Source organism: Nelumbo lutea, chromosome 4, assembly GCF_056320005.1.
Source record: "Nelumbo lutea isolate HS-2025 chromosome 4, American lotus-T2T, whole genome shotgun sequence".
Classification (NCBI taxonomy): Eukaryota; Viridiplantae; Streptophyta; class Magnoliopsida; order Proteales; family Nelumbonaceae; genus Nelumbo; species Nelumbo lutea.
This window is the reverse complement of record NC_142687.1, coordinates 6,239,239-6,255,521: the sequence shown is the minus strand read 5'-3', so window position 1 is coordinate 6,255,521 and position 16,283 is coordinate 6,239,239. Positions and strand designations below refer to the sequence as shown.

Genomic DNA, 16,283 nt, shown 5'->3' with positions numbered 1-16,283 from the left:
ATGTCTTTTAGTTTTGAATTTGTCAAACGTTTTAGTCTGGAGGAATTTTCCTTGTAGTTTTAACCATGGAAGATGCTAGCATCACAGTCCTGGCTGTCATGGGCCAAGATGTAACACCCTATAACCTCTTGTATTTGCACAAAAATTTCTATTCGTGATTTGTCTCTTGTGGTTTGGCATTTCCATGACAGAGAAGGCCTGTGATATTATTGCTCTTTGCCAACAGTAATTCTCTTTTGCACATTTTCTTGCTTAAGCTTATCATGTTTTTGGAACAAATTAATAGGTCTCATAATTTTCGACCATCATATCTGAGGCTTAGGGCGTCATTACTTCAAGCCAAGCTCAGTGTTAAGTGCATTCTTGCAATGACTGCAACAGCAACTTGTAAAACTTTGCATGCTGTTATGAGTGCTCTAGAAATTCCTCCAACCAGTCTCATTCAGACATCTGAGATAAGAGAAAATTTACAGTTGTCCATAACTTTGAGTGGAAATAGGCAAGTAGCTTTATTTTTATTAGTTTATTGTTGAAGTTCACTTATTTATTCAATTGCACCACTTTGGTGCTTGATTAATTTATTGATGATTGTCATTAAGTTAAACTTTGTAGGATGAAAGATTTGATGATGTTGATAAAGTCTGCTCCTCTGGCCGAAGTTCGGAGTATCATTATCTACTGTAAATTTCAGGTTTGCCTAGAACTAAGCTCAGTTGATTGGGATTGTGCAAGAGAGATTATGGTGGAGAGGGAAGGGTAGATTTACCATTTTCAAGAGATAATAATAAAAAACTGCACTTTCTAGTTAAGTAGTTAAGCCTTAGTGCCAAGGATAAAATGGAAATACCATAGTCCAGAACCTGTATGATTACCAAAAAACTGGTCAGACAGCAAGGCGGGGGTAAACTTCCTGCTCACTGATTTGTCTGCTTTCCAGATACTACTTAAATATCTTTTAATGATGTTTTTTTTGCTAATTATATCTATTGATGGTCTGAGACAATGGAATATTTACCTTTCCAAATTGCTTATGTACGAGTTTTGAATATTTTGTAGCATAAACGTTTGAATGCTTTGTAACACTAAGAGAAGACATAGCATAAATTTAAATAAAAAAAGGCACACATGTGCATTTTTTTTAATTATTAGGTAGCTGTAGGGCTAACTTCTGTCCGTGTATTCTTTCTTTTCTTTTTTTGGCAGTCTGAAACTGATCTACTTAGTAAACACCTTTGTGACAACAATATCTCTGCTAAGGTTAGAATTTCATTTTGAAGCTGCATGTTGTATTCAATTTATTGCTTACTTTTATTGGATGCACAATAGTTCTTGTTCTGGATAGTTAAATGATATGAAGTGAGTTCATTGCTCTGCAGAGCTACCACAGTGGTATCTCAGCAAAGGAGAGGATCTGTACACAAGAAATGTTCTGTTCCAACAAAATAAGAGTTGTAAGGACTAATGACATTATTTCAGCTATTAATTGGGAGATTTTTCTACATAATTGAACACAAATTACTAGTGTGATTGCATATCTCCTCTGTGTGTATGTTTATTCTAATTATATTTTCCTTGTCTCCTTTGATGATGGTAGGTTGTGGCAACTGTGGCATTTGGAATGGGGCTTGACAAGGGTGATGTAGGAGCTGTATGAACAAACCATGCTTATTATTTAATTTTGTCAGAATCATTTGTCATGCTAACTCTTGAATAAATCTTAGGGTGCCACCCAGGTATATCTGAAGCCAATAATCGTCATACCAGTACTGGTTGAGTTTCAAATTGATTGCCATACCGATAATTTTCAAATTGATTTCTGACATTGCAGTGACTCCAGGCCAATAATGTTGTAAAAGTTGCCTTTCAATAAAAATGTTGTGACGGTTGCATGTTTTTTTTTTGATAAATCACCTCATTAGCATTACTTTTAGGAAATACATGTTCTTGACAAATAAGTGATTTCCCAAACCCCTCAAAATTGCCGATTCTTGAGGAAACAATTTTGATAAATCGATTTCTCCAACCAAACATGCACTCAATGGTTCCAACCTTGGATCATCTATGTATGAATTTATGCCTGTCAGTGATACATGTTCCTTTGGATTCTCGTCTGAAGAGCAATGCTAAAGATTATAGATCCATCTTGCAGAAAATAGCTGGAATATTGTGCGGTGGGGCTTACAGACAGGGGACCCACCTATACTATGTGTGCCTGTCAGTGATACATATTCTTGCTAAAGCTCAGCCTCATTCCTTGAGGCTTGCCTATACTATGAAAAGATGGTTCATATCATTGGCAATGAATTATCTATTATCAACTGACTATTTATTAATAATTTTCCCTTGTTTCTTTAAAAAGTTTTCTTTTTCATTGTCTATCAACATGAAACGGTGAAATTGTATAGGTGATCATTCAGGTGGACCCTTTGAATCTGGTTTATGGATCACAGTTCATATTAAAGATGTGGATAATATTCATGGACTATTCTTGATACCATAGCTCAACTGATGTACATTCATGTATAATAGTATGTTTATGCATATTTGTTTTTGGATGGATTATGTTTATGCATATGTTGTGTTTGATCTCTCTGTTTAATAATTCACTATCACATATATTTGCATTTGATAACCTATAAAAAAATTGAATTGTGGCATTCAGTGCATTATTATATGTAGCAAGAATATTCCAGTTTTTTGAACTGTGCTTTTACTTCGCAGGTCATTCATTATAGCTTGCCAGAAAGTGTGGAAGAATATGTTCAGGTGATTATAATAGTAATATCCAAAGCATTGGGAATTCCGGTTTGTGCTTTTGCTTGGATACAATACAAACTTAATTTCAAATCAAAGCGAAGATTACAACTTACAAGAACAAAGAGAAAAGTACAAAACATGTATGCACAATAGCCCTGAAAACCCAGAAAACTGGTTGAGATTGAACATTGAAGCCTTGAGAATGGGTAATCTCATTCTTATTTTCCATCCTTTTTTTGTTAAGGATCCTTCTAGAAGAAACAATTATAACAGGAGGAAAGAGACCACTATGTTGTTAGTGTTATATGTTAATTTAACAGAACCTACCCATAGGCATTATTCTTGTTTTCCATCCTTGTAACCAGATGAGATAGGTTAGCTAAGGAACAATAATGGTAGAGTTATGCGGCAACACTGAATTTCTGAAATGCTATGAGGGAAATGCAAGAGTTAGGAAGGGGGAGGAATTATTAACTGTAATTAGGTCCATAGATCAGCCATCTGGTTGGATGATGCATTATCAAGACAAGGGATTAATGGATATCAGCTATTTTGGGGACAGCTAAGTGACAATCAGTTGTAATGGAGTAGTAAGTAAAAGAGGTTGGACTAAGGCAACAGGGGCTTGCCTAATGTCGAGGGACTAAAGGTTTTATATATGCTACACTACAATCTTTTTCATTTCTAATAAAATTTTAGTTATCTATAAAAAATGAGATATTTATGCTTTATAGATGACAATACCATTTGAAGTTGATTGAGGATGAGAGGTTGCCTCCAAGAGCTTTCTATCCTACTTGATTCCATGTGTCTATGTATGATAAGAAGAAAGTTCTGATTTCAGTTCTGGTGCAAACTTCAGAAACCCATTGGAATGGCATTCACAAATTAAATCAGGAAAACATTGTGGAAAATTCTAAAAAAATGGAAATCTAGAATAAAACTTTTTTTGGATGACTAACAGTCTAGAACAAAACATTAGGGAATTGAATAATATTCATTGAGGATAAACTTCCATTTAATGTCTAGGGCTATAAACAAGTCAGATTCGTAGCACTAACCCTATCCAGATTTGATATGATTACGTGGTTATCATATCCAGGTTGATCTGAATCATCTGATTATGTCTGGTTGGATTCTGATTTGGTCAGGCTCAGTTTTTTTTTTTTTTTTTAAAGGTAAGATAAAATTGCATTTATATAGTAAAAAAATCTACAACTGTGATAGTTCACTGTATAAAAAGGTTCTGTACATATGAACACCCTTAAGAGCCCCCAAAAAAGAGTCAACATTAAAAAAAGAAGATAATGATCATCCTTGAAGGAGTTCAGATTTGCTACCAACAATATGCTTTCAACATGTCCCAACTGGCCACTGCAGCCGCACATTGGGAACATCTCCCCATAAATGACAAGGGAGATGTTCCCAATGTACAGTTGCAGTGGCCTGTTGGGAGCGTTTTGTTGATAGCAGATCCCTGCCTTCTTTGAAGTGCGGATTGATGCTCAACAATTCTCTTAGGCTTCCAATGATCTGATTTATTGGCACCTATTCTTGATTTATTTTTCCTCAATAAGTAAATGAATTCTAGAATGAAACAATTAATAGAAAACATAACCAAATATTTTTGAATTCAGATATTCTTTCAGGGGAGTGGTTTGGGAACATCCCATTTTTGATAAAGGGGGCACACCCCTAATCAGTGGTAACACAGTTCAAGTTTTAAAAGACAAAGAGGCCTCTTTGTATTGATGTTGATCATTACAAAAAGTGGTTTCTTTTTCATTTCTCTAAGGTTGTGCCTGGTTTTTTCAAAAATGGGATATGCCCAATTTTTTTTACTTCATATTATATTTACTGTTTATATTTGAGTGCTATTATTGAACCATTGCTTGGTTTAATGGTAAAATCTCGGGCTGATAAGTATGAGAATGTGGGTTGAAGTCCGAGAGCATCCACTTTGTGCAAAAAAGTGACAAAGCTTGGGTCCGTACCCAGACTTCCCCTCTCAAAACCCCAGATTGGGACCAACTCGGATAATGACCTTTTAAGTACTATTAACAAAGCAAAAAAAAAAAAAAAATCTATAAAAGAGAAATACCAACTCCAAGCAGAAAATAATCTGAAGATAGTAAGAACAAGAGCACCGAATCGATATTAAAGCATGTAGTCCAAACAATGAGTGTGGCAAAAATGTGAATGTTGAGATGGATGAGTGGGAAACTAGAAAGGATGGTATTCAAAGGAACCTAAGAGTAACTCCAATAGGTAATAAAATGAGGGAAATTATACTAAGATGGTTTGGGTTACGTACAGAGAAGACCATCTATGACACCAATAAGAATAAGTGATCTGTTACAAGCTGAAGGGGTAGATGAGCCAGGGGCAGACCAAAAAGGACATGGGTTGAAGTAGTAAGAAATGATTTATGGGCCCATAATTTAACAATGGATGTAGCACTAAATAGAGCAAAATGGAAGAACAGGATTCCTGTAGTCAACCCATATGATAATGATGATGACAGGACATGTAAAATAGTTAGCCTTCCTTGTACTGTGATTTTCATACGGTTAATTATATTGTGTAATATTTAGACATTCTTAAAACTATTTTTAGCAAAAACTAAAATCCTTTGGTTTTTTTTCTTTTTTTCCCCTTGCCGAGAAGAACATTTCTGATTTCTCCTATTTGCCTTTAACCTAAGACTTTGTTATGTTTGTATTCTAAGAAGGTTTCTTTTGGGTGCTTCCTTTCTAGTATCGTTCTCTCTTTGTATTGTACTATTTCACAAAAAAAAAAAAAAATAAATAAATAAAAAGAACAAGAAATGAGGTACTTTTAGAAATTTATAACCAGGTTAATAGTAACAGATTATATGTATTAATGTAGGAGATTGGACGTGCTGGACGGGATGGAAGGTTGTCCTATTGTCATCTCCTTTTTGATGAAACAACTTATTTCAAGCTACGCAGTCTTTTATACAGGTGCTAATTTTTTTCTCAGCTTCTCTTTGTATGATTACTAGTATCTTTCACTCCATTTCATTCTCTTTTTTGTTTGTTTGTTTTGTGTGTAAAATGTGTATAACCTGCTTACTATCATATGTTGTCAGTGATGGTGTAGATGAATATGCAGTAAACAGATTCCTATCTCAAGTTTTCAGCAGCAACATGGGTTCTACTGGAAAAGTTTGCTCCTTGGTCAAAGAATCTGCATCCAGGAAATTTGACATGAAAGAAGAGGTTTCTTTGCTTGTGCCCTATACAGCTACACTTGTATTAATGATTCAGTATAACTAATCCCTCTGGTATTCTTCCTTTGATCCATTGGATGCTTTATCTACACATGCTATGGTCCTTTGCAAATAGTCATGCCATCTGTAAATCCTAACTGCAGAGCCTACTAGCTCTTTCTCAGCTCTCCACAAACAAGTTAAAGAAGTCAGTCTCAAGGAACAAAAACCCCTTTTGGTGGTCCCAACTTAACTGCTTATAAAAAACTAGGTTAATTACCTGAGCATCAAGGACACAGCTTCCTTGAAGTCAAGCCTTTTGTCCATATTGATATGTTGTGTGCTGCAGGTGGGGTCTTATTGTCTGGTTAAATGTCATATAGATTGTATCAGCAGGTGATTTTGGTGTTTGCATAAACAATTGAGAGTGAATCTAGGATATCCCCTTTACCTGTCTCTGAAATGGCGTTTAATGTGCTTGTTTTATGTGAAATACTTGCATTAGTGGTAGAAAGAATAATCAATAGTTATGCATGTTTTCTAACCAAGAAAAGGTTATTGCATAATATTTTTATTGTTCTAAATTGGGTTTTCTTTGGCATGTATTGATATGTGAACAAGGCATTTTATTGATTGACTGGGTGGCAGGTTATGCTGACACTTCTAACATACCTGGAGTTGGGTGAAGTACAGTACTTGAACCTACTTCCACAGCTAAACGTGACCTGCACTTTGTATTTCCATAAAGTGAGTAATCTTTGCAAATTTATTCTGTTGATCTTATATGCTTAAATGTCACTATTGTTCTTTATGCCTTGTAGTTTCTGGGACATAAGTTTTAGGGTTTTACTGGTAACTGCAATCAAGGTATGGTGTGATGGCAAGAAATTGTAGATTGCATTGTCACGTGAATCTGCTATTGATATGGTTCACTTCAGTTACTCATAGTATTGCATGGGGATCGGGTCTGTCACCACCTATTTTTTTTCAGTATACCTGATATGGCCACCAATGGTCCAGTGTCAAAGTCTTTATTTTACCTACTTAATGTGTTAAGATTGTAGAAATTTGTGATGCTGCAGACATCTCCAGATTTGCTTGCTGTCAAGGATATATTGGTTGCAGCGATTCTGAAGAAGTGGGTGTATATTTTCAACTTTTTAATTCAATGGCATGAATAAATACATGTACTTGCACTTGTAAAGTTAACATATAACTCAATGATGTTTTTCAGGTCTGAAACCAAACAGGGGCATTATATTTTTGACATGCCTACTGTGGCAAATAGCACTGGGATGACAGTAGCCAACCTCTCAAATCATTTGCAAAAATTGAAGGTATGGTGGATCAAGTACCAGCCATGCATGAATAACTGTGATGATTTATCTATTTGCCACCTTATCTTTTGTAAATGGTGTCTTCCATATTTCTTTCACATGTTGATGATGTGCTTTCATCATCTTGCAATGCAAGAGCAATATTTTACTATGTTTTGGGTGGAGGATTGTTGGATTGGAGAGAAGTAGGAGCTTTAATAGCAAGACCAAGCGATATATTGCACTTGAGCTAGAGCTTGGTTCTAAGTGGTTAGCTTAAAAAATGAACCAAAATCACAGATACTGATTATTATAGAAGTGAATTCCTACAAATTTACATGGCTGAGGTACATGCCATGTCAGTTAGGTACTTCAAGTGACAATGCTGATATTGAAATTTGTCAAAGATAACAATTGGCAGCTGAGTAAGACTTGGACAAAACATACCACCATAAGTTTTCCAGGTCTATCTGATAGTGTGTATAATCAACTTCATTTAATCAAAAGTTTTTATAGGAATTGAAATATCGGAAAAGGGGATGAACCTGCAATCTCTGTTATTGCCAGGAGTTGGTAGATAATTGCAACTTGCAAGAGTTTATAAAATGTTGGACTGGAAATCTTTGATCATCAACTTCTGATATATTTTCATTGCATGGAATGTGGTTTATTTGTTATTATCAAGTTGGGGATTCAAAATTGGGAGGTCTGGCAACTGTTTTGTTTGGAGATTATCTGATATTGTGGAATCCCCAAGCCCAATTATTTATTTCAAAATTTCAAATATGTGGAGAATATCCATTGTACTTTTTTTTGTTTCTTTGTGCTTTTCTTAAAGTTCCGTTTAATATTGCTACATGTTAGATCTCATTATCAATGTAAATGCTGCTTCATATGTCTGCTTTGAGGGTTCTGCAGTTCTTTTTTCATATTATTCCTTTTATGAAGTAATTGGAATGTGCAAATTATGACAATTAGTTTGTTGCTGTTTTCCGTTTCATGTTTAATTGTATCAGTGTTAATTTGTATAAATAAATGATTTCATTAGTCATTACTGTTGTAGTTGACTCATGCTGTGTATTTCTATTTCGTGGGAAAAAACTTAGTCCAGTGGAGAAATAACATATGAGTTGAAGGACCCAGCCTTTTGCTATACAATTTTGAAGAATCCAGGAGATTATTGTTCCCTTGCTGCACAACTCACAAAATGGCTATCAGAGGTTGAAAATTGTAAGGTGATCAGTTTTAACACTCTTAATCCAAAGTGTGGTTTTATTGACTAACAGGGATAAACTTTTGTTTTAATATTTTTTAGTTAAATTATATTTTACTACAACAAGGACTACAAATGAATGACTTAAATGTTAATGTTGTATGTATATACACATTTTTAATGGTGATTTATTGACATTGGGTTTTGATTCCCTGCTATAGGATGCTACAACTGTTTAAGTGTTGCCTAAAATGGAGATATGAGATATTAGTGAAATGTTAAGCATACAAATTTGATTTCTCTTGTGTGTGACAAATGCATCATACACCATAAAGCTGGAAGATTGTGCCATATTGCATGGGTCCAAAACTGTCAGTACAAGTGGCTCTCACATACAATATTCAATACTTTTGGTGTAAGATGGATTTGTAAGGCTTAGAAAGGAAAATATTAGAATTAATTTCATTTTTCTAGACAATGCGTCTTAGGATTTGGCCCATGCAATGCAACTAGTATGTCCTTATGGGACAAAGTTTTTCTTCACTAGAAACTGAATATAGGGTCCACTTTTAAATTTTTGCACTATTTATTCACCAGGCTATCTATTGGATGGACAATGTATAAATGTTCAACATCTTGGTGTTTTAACCTTGCTTTTTCTGTTTGGATGGCTAAGATGCATCTCTCCTCTAAAATTTTCCTTATGCCAGTCACACAACACAACAGATGTACCTTTCACCTTGATCTAATTCTATGCGATGTATCCCCTTCAATTTCTCGTTCTTATGGATGATTGGTTCATGCCTTCATGGTATAGTAAACGGTTTGGGGTATCTCATGATCATTAGTTTTTAACTGTGCCAACATTTTTGCCACTATTTTTACTGAAATTGTAATACATGTATTTCTTCAGGATACCATTAAGTCTTCAAGATACCATTACTGAAATTGTAATATTCCCTCTTGGGGAGCTTCAGGGGGGATAATTTGAAGGGATGAGAGATCCATCATATGGATAGTCGAACCTTGCAGGTAGGTAGGGCAAAGTTTCAAAAAATTCTCTCCCATGTGGGAATCACATTCACTGTTTTAGAAAATCTACATTTTCAATGATCAATCTTGAACTTAAACCGAAACAGATCTGAAACCAAAAGGTGGGAGAGGGATATATCTGATACAGAGTAGCAGTAACTCCCAATGAAGGTGTTCACGCCCAAAGAAATCTCCAAAGACTGTTCCTACTGAAGATGACACAGTATAGGGTGGAGCAGAATCAACAGTGTTCTTTCCAATAACCGAATCCTTCAGCAAGAACTCGATGGAGGCTGTGAGTACGACTTTAGATCAGTCTTTTTCCAAAGACTGATATCAATAACATTTCTTGATCGCTCCTACAAGAATGGAGATCGAACTGGCAATGGCGGTAGCAGGAGGAGGGTGCAAGAGTAGAAGATTGCGCAGTCTTATTGTAGCTGTCTTCTCTCTTTCTGTGATCTGAAATCTGATATGATGTTTGGGGTTTTGAGATGTTCTGAATGGTTTGCCCCCTCCTCCTTTTATAGACTTAAAGAGATCAGCTCCTAATCCCATTAGGAGTTTCCTGATTCAAATCCTTATTTGAATTTGAACTTTTTAAGTGATAAGGATAAATCCTTATCTTATCTGCAGATTAGGTAAGCTCTCCTAATCTCATTAGGAGGTTTCCAGATCCAAATCTCTATTTGGATCTAGACTCTCTGAGTGGATAGGGATAGCTCCCTATCCTATCTACTGATCCAAATCCCATATTCGCCCTTGTTTAACTAATCATATTAGACCAGTTCGAAACGGGCTTTAGGTCCAATAAGTCCATGTGCTCAGTAACCCTCCAAACTACTGCCCAGTTGGGCTTCTTTGTATGGCGTGGGACGCAAACATTGATCTACACATCAGCCACATGGGTTCAGCCCAGCGTTTGTTACAAAGCCTGGCCGAATACACTGTTATGGACAGTGAACCCCTGAGCCCATCACCATGGACTCTTAATGGGCCCAACACTTACACTAAGTGGTCCCTGGGCCAAGCCACTTTATAAAAACCCAAGGACTGTGGGCAGATGCAAGATTAGCCCATCAGGTATTACCTCAATGGTCTTACACTTAACCTCTCAGCCCATAATGATCAAACATTGCCCGACAAGAGAGGACCTCTCCCTCGACTGCAAGGAACAGTGCTGCACTCTCTACTCACATGGATCCCGGGAATTAAAACCTTTTGCAAACATTTTGAAACCGTAATATATATATGTATATCTTTATATAAATGTATTTTGTAAAAACAAATTTCAACGATTGAAATCGTTGCCGACAGCTTTGGTTTCCATCAGAGAGTGCATCCCCGATCATTACCTTTGTCCGACAAAGGGGCTGGTCCTGTCACTATGATCACCCACTCAGATGAATTCTCGGACTGTCCCAACATACCTAGGTTTTGACCCCCTCTAAGGATCTCACTGATTGGCATATCAAAGACAGCCCAATCTGACACCTAGTGCAGTATAATAATCGAGTCTAGGGGTCAGGTGTAACAATCTAGTTTTGCCCATTAATCACCAAGGTCCAGGGCAATACTAAAATTCTGGTCCGGTTCAGGGTTTCAAGTAAACCTACACTGCATGTACCTCGGGTCTCACCCTGGCAGCTGAGACAGGCTACCCCAACCAACTTGGCGGCACATCAGTGTCGGCTTTAGCAAGATAAATCTCCCCAGACTTATCCAACGACTGTGAACATTTTAAACTAACACGAGTCTCATGTGTGTCCAGTTAAGGGTATTACACAGAAAACACACCATAATAACATGAATCAAATATGTACTTTATTCATTTACAATAAATGTCATAATGTACATTATTTCGATTAGAGCTAAGGGCATATACCGTATAACAGCTCCCACTTGCACTTAGGTCCAATCTGGTATAAGCCGGAGTCCCATACTTTCCACGTGTTTCTCAAACACTTTCTATGTAAATGGCTTAGTCAATGGGTCTGCGACATTCTCCGTTGATGCTATCTTCTAAATCAGGACGTCCCCTCTTCCAATTATCTCCCACAGTACATGGTACTTCATCTCGATGTGCTTCGATTTCGAGTGGGCTCGTGGCTCTTTAGTGAGCTATCATCGAATACCAGATAAAACTCTTTTGTCTTTCGAAGGTACTTAAGTATGTTTTTCACAGTAGCCCAGTGCTCCTGCCCTGGGTTGGCCTAGAATCTGCTTACCACACTCACTGCTTGAGCAATGTCAGGACGAGTGAACAACATGGCATACATGATGCTCCCTACGGCTGAGGCATAGGGAACGTCCTTCATGCCCTCAATCTCCTCGGGAGTCTTCGGAGACATCCCCTTGGAGAGAGTGACTTCGTGGCTGAAAGGAACATTTCTTTTTTTGGAGTTCTCCATGCTGTATCTCTTGACTATTTTGTCAATGTAAGCAGATTGGGATAATCGTATTATCCGCTTCGATCTATCTCTATAGAGTCGAAGACCCAATATATAGGAGGCTTCTTCAAGATCTTTCATGGAGAATTGCTGTGAAAGCCATACTTTCATCGTAGTCAACATTCCTACATCATTCCCAATGAGCAGAATGTCATCTACATACAAAACCAAGAACGTAACCTTATCCCCACTGGATTTCCTATAAACACAGGGCTCGTTCGGGTTCTGCTCAAAGTCAAACTTTTTGACAATAGAGTCAAACCGGATGTTCCAACTCCTAGAAGCTTACTTAAGTCCATATATGAATCTATTTAATTTACATACCATTTGTTCTTGACCTGCAACTATGAAACCTAGCGGTTGCTGTATATAGATATATTCACTAAGATCTCCATTCAGGAATGTAGTTTTGACATCCATTTGCCAAATCTCGTAGTCATGGTATGCTGTTACAACTAGCAGGATCCTAATGGATTTAAGCATGGCCACTGGCGAAAAAGTTTCCTCATAATCGATGCCCTCTTTCTGAGTATACCCTTTCGCCACCAGACGAGCTTTGTAGGTCTCAACCTTACCATCAGGGCCCTTCTTCTTCTTATAGATCCATTTGCAACCAATTGCTTTTACCCCGGGAGCCGGATCTACTAGAGTCTAGACTCCATTGGTCTCCATTGAGTCCATCTCAGCTCTCATGGCATGTACCCACTTTAAGGAATTTATGTCCAACGTAGTTTCCGTATAAGTCACGGGATCTTCCTCACTGGTCGTAGCTTCCACCAGGTAACTATCCTGGTCATAGTCGAAACGGACTGGAGGCCTGGATACCCGGGTAGATCTTCTATGTTGGTCACTACTTGGAACTTGTGGGACACCTCCCACTGACCCTGAGATCTCTTCATCAAGAACAACTTCCTGACGATTATTGTTTAGGATATAGTCTTCCTCCAAGAAATGGACATTTCGGCTACAGAACACCTTCTGTTCACCTGGGTCATAGCGTAGGTAACCCACAGAGCCCTTGGGGTAGCCTGCGAATAGGCAACGACTGGTCTTGGATTCCAATTTGTTTGCACTCGTTCTTTTAACGTGTGCCGGACAACCCCAAATCTTCAAGTGTTTGATACTTGGTTTCTTTCCGGTTCAAAGTTCATATGGAGTATTCGGAACCGATTTGGTTGGAACCCGATTCAACACGTATATCGTAGTCTCCAATGCGTAACCCCAAAAGGATGTGGGTAACTCTGAGTGCACGAGAAGTGACCGAACCATATCCAATAAGGTCCTATTCCTCCTCTCTGAAACACCGTTAAGCTGTGGTGTAGCAGGAGCTAACTGTGATACTATCTCGTTGACCTTCAAGTAGTCCCTGAATTCGTCAGAGAGATACTCACCACCTCGATCCGATCGAAGGGTTTTAATTTCTCTCCCTAACTGTTTCTTGACCTCTTTGAACTTTTCAGATGACTCAGACTTGTCTCATTAGGTACATGTAACCATACCGAGAATAATCATCAGTGAATGTAATAAAATACACATGCTGGTTACGAGTCCTAACACTTGGGGGACCACATACATCAATATGTATAAGGTAAAGCGTGCCTGTACATATTCCAGGCTTACCGTTAAATGGCCGTTTCGTCATCTTACCCTGAAGGCAAGGCTCACAAGTGGGAAGATCTTCTATAGTTAGAAAATCCAAAGGACCATCATTTACCAACCTTGTGATATGACCAATGTTGATATGGCCAAATCGGTAATGCCACAGGCACGTGGGCTTAATTGTATCACAGATTCTTTTCTTGGGGATATCAATCGACGTAGTTGCGACTATGTTAGTTTCCAGAGAAGGATGGAGAACATAGAGACCATTCTCAAGTTCTCTGTATGCGATGAATTTGATATTTCTTTTAATAGTAATCGTATTACCAAAAATAATAGAATATCCATCCACACACAATTTTGAAACAGAAATCAAGTTTCTTCTCAAATTTTGTACATAAAGACAACCTTTCAGTACAATTATTCATTCTCTGAAAATTAACTCTATGGTTCCTATAGCCGTATTTGCAACACTTGCAGAAGTCCCCAAGTAAAGAGTTACTTTTCCGTCACTCAGTCTTCTGCTTATCCTGAACCCCTGTAGTGAGTTACACGTATGAGTCGATGCCCCAGAGTCAATACACCAGGAAGCAGAAGTTACCAACAAATTGGTTTCTATGACACAGGATTCGAAATTACCTTTTTTGGATTCCAGGTACCGAGGACAATTCCTCTTCTAGTGGCCGGTCTGTTTGTAGAAGTGACAAGCATCTGATGCTCTATCCTTCTTCTGCTTCTTGGACTTGGTGGCTTTCTTCTGGGGCTTCTTCTTTGCCTTCCTCTTTTTCTTGCCTGACTTGCTAGCTTCAACAAGTATAGCAATAGGCTCATCCTTCTTAATCAGTTCCTCGGCCCTTTGCAACATATTGCTGAGTTCCTGAATGCTGGCATTCAGCTTGTTCATGTTGTAATTCATGATGAACGGATTGAAGGAGGCAAAGAATTCAGGATGGCGTCTACCTTAGTGACATGGTCCAACCCGGATCCAAGAGCCTCAAATTCATTGATATACCCCATCATCCGAAGACAATGGTAATGAACCTGCTGGTCCTTGGACATTTGCACGGTCATGAACTGTTTCAGGACCTTTTGCCAAGTAGAATGATTATGCTCTTCATACATTGTCTTTAGACTGGCCAATATGTCCTTGGCCATCTCGATCTGATCGAACTGTCTCTGTATCAGATTGTCCAGGGAGGCAATGATATAGCACCGGGCCAGAGATTTTTTCTCTTCTCACTCTTGGTAGTCCCTCCTAAGGGCCTCAGAAGCCCTATCACCCGAACGCTCCCGGGTAGGGTTTTTAGCCACCTTGTCCAACTTCTCAAAAGTCAGGACCAACATAAGGTTACGGTACCGGTCAGAATAGTTTGGTTCTTTAAGTTTGTTGTCATCCAACAACTTTGCAAATTGTCCGTTTGCCATTTCTGGTAAAAAGCAAACATTAGTCCACAACCTAATTTGATTCATGTTGTTTACATAGATATGGCTTTTAATCTATATTCCATTTCCATTTGTTCATCTCGAAGATTTCCCTCCTATCTTAGTGATGGTGATTGCGAATTGTCTATGGAAATGTGGGAAATCACATAGGATGCATGGAGCCAACTGTTTCAGCTGCATAACCCCACCACCTTTCTGTGAAGGATCATATCCACTCATCGTATGAGCTTTCCCTTTAGCCTCTATCAGACAAAGTTCATTGTCATTTTAGGTTAAACCTTTCTGTCCAGTGAGTGCTCACCCATCATATTCGTGAACGCCAAGGTACCGTGAGAGAGTCTTCCATTTTAGGATAGGCCCCTCCCACATCGGTCTATGACGCCTCTATCATCTTATGAAACATTACGACAAATCCGACAGCAAATGGATAGCCCAATTTTATGGTGCATTTCCTCATTACTGAAGGACCCATCTTCATGCTAATGATGGAAGGCCTTTAGAGAGTTTATCGTATGAATCTCCCTATCACATGCACTCATATTTCAGGAGGGACAAAAGTTACACCCTAGTTTAATTTAGGTCAAACCAAAGTGGCTCCTCTTGACAGTATGGTCGGCCAGAAATAAGAGGAAGAGAAGAGAAGAGAAGAGAGGAGGGAAGAAAGAAGGGTTTTGCAATGTAACAGTGCTGGCGGCACCAACCTTTATTTTAATATATATAGGGTGGCAGAAATAACAAGGGAAAAGACCCTTGTGCCCTTGAGTACAATAATAGACATAACAAAAAGAAAAAAACGAAATAAAAAACACTTTAATTAGCCAAACAGGCCCTAACATCAACAACTAAATTATTTTAACATTATTTTAACACTCCCCCTCAAGTTGGAGCATAGATGTCAATCATGCCCAACTTGTCACACAAATCTTTGTGCCGTACATGATGGAGACCTTTGGTGAAGATATCTGCAAGTTGTTCTTCTGAGCTGACATATGGTGTACACACTTCTCCACTTTCAAGTTTCTCTCTAATAAAATGCTTGTCCACTTCAATGTGTTTCGTTCTATCATGCAGAACTGGATTAGCAGCAATATTGATGGTAGCCTTATTGTCGCAGTAGAGTGACATAGGATTGCTTACTACGAAACCCAGTTCACCTAATAGATTTCTTATCCACATGATTTCCGCAACCCCATGAGCCATTGCTCTATACTCTGCTTCAGCATTGGATCTAGCCACCATAC

General features: G+C 38.1%; 1 protein-coding gene across 2 annotated transcripts in view; it reads left to right on the top strand.

Annotated features, from left to right (window-relative positions):
- The window catches only part of LOC148853601 (DEAD/DEAH box RNA helicase family protein), a 36,675-nt gene that overhangs the window by 1,808 nt on the left and 18,584 nt on the right, over positions 1-16,283 (top strand). Inside the window, exons 4-15 of one of the 2 annotated variants that reach the window (XR_016112472.1) lie at positions 287-499; positions 613-691; positions 1,204-1,257; positions 1,377-1,451; positions 1,595-1,648; positions 2,722-2,766; positions 5,647-5,741; positions 5,870-5,999; positions 6,638-6,736; positions 7,072-7,127; positions 7,224-7,326; positions 8,417-8,540. Coding sequence is in view for 1 of the 2 variants with exons in the window: in XM_088982782.1 (XP_088838908.1) it covers positions 287-499; positions 613-691; positions 1,204-1,257; positions 1,377-1,451; positions 1,595-1,648; positions 2,722-2,766; positions 5,647-5,741; positions 5,870-5,999; positions 6,638-6,736; positions 7,072-7,127; positions 7,224-7,326; positions 8,412-8,540 (1,132 nt within the window). In the remaining variant the exon portion in view is untranslated. Of the gene's footprint in view, positions 1-286; positions 500-612; positions 692-1,203; positions 1,258-1,376; positions 1,452-1,594; positions 1,649-2,721; positions 2,767-5,646; positions 5,742-5,869; positions 6,000-6,637; positions 6,737-7,071; positions 7,128-7,223; positions 7,327-8,411; positions 8,541-16,283 lie in introns of both variants that reach the window. The other variant, XM_088982782.1, reaches the window with a different exon arrangement.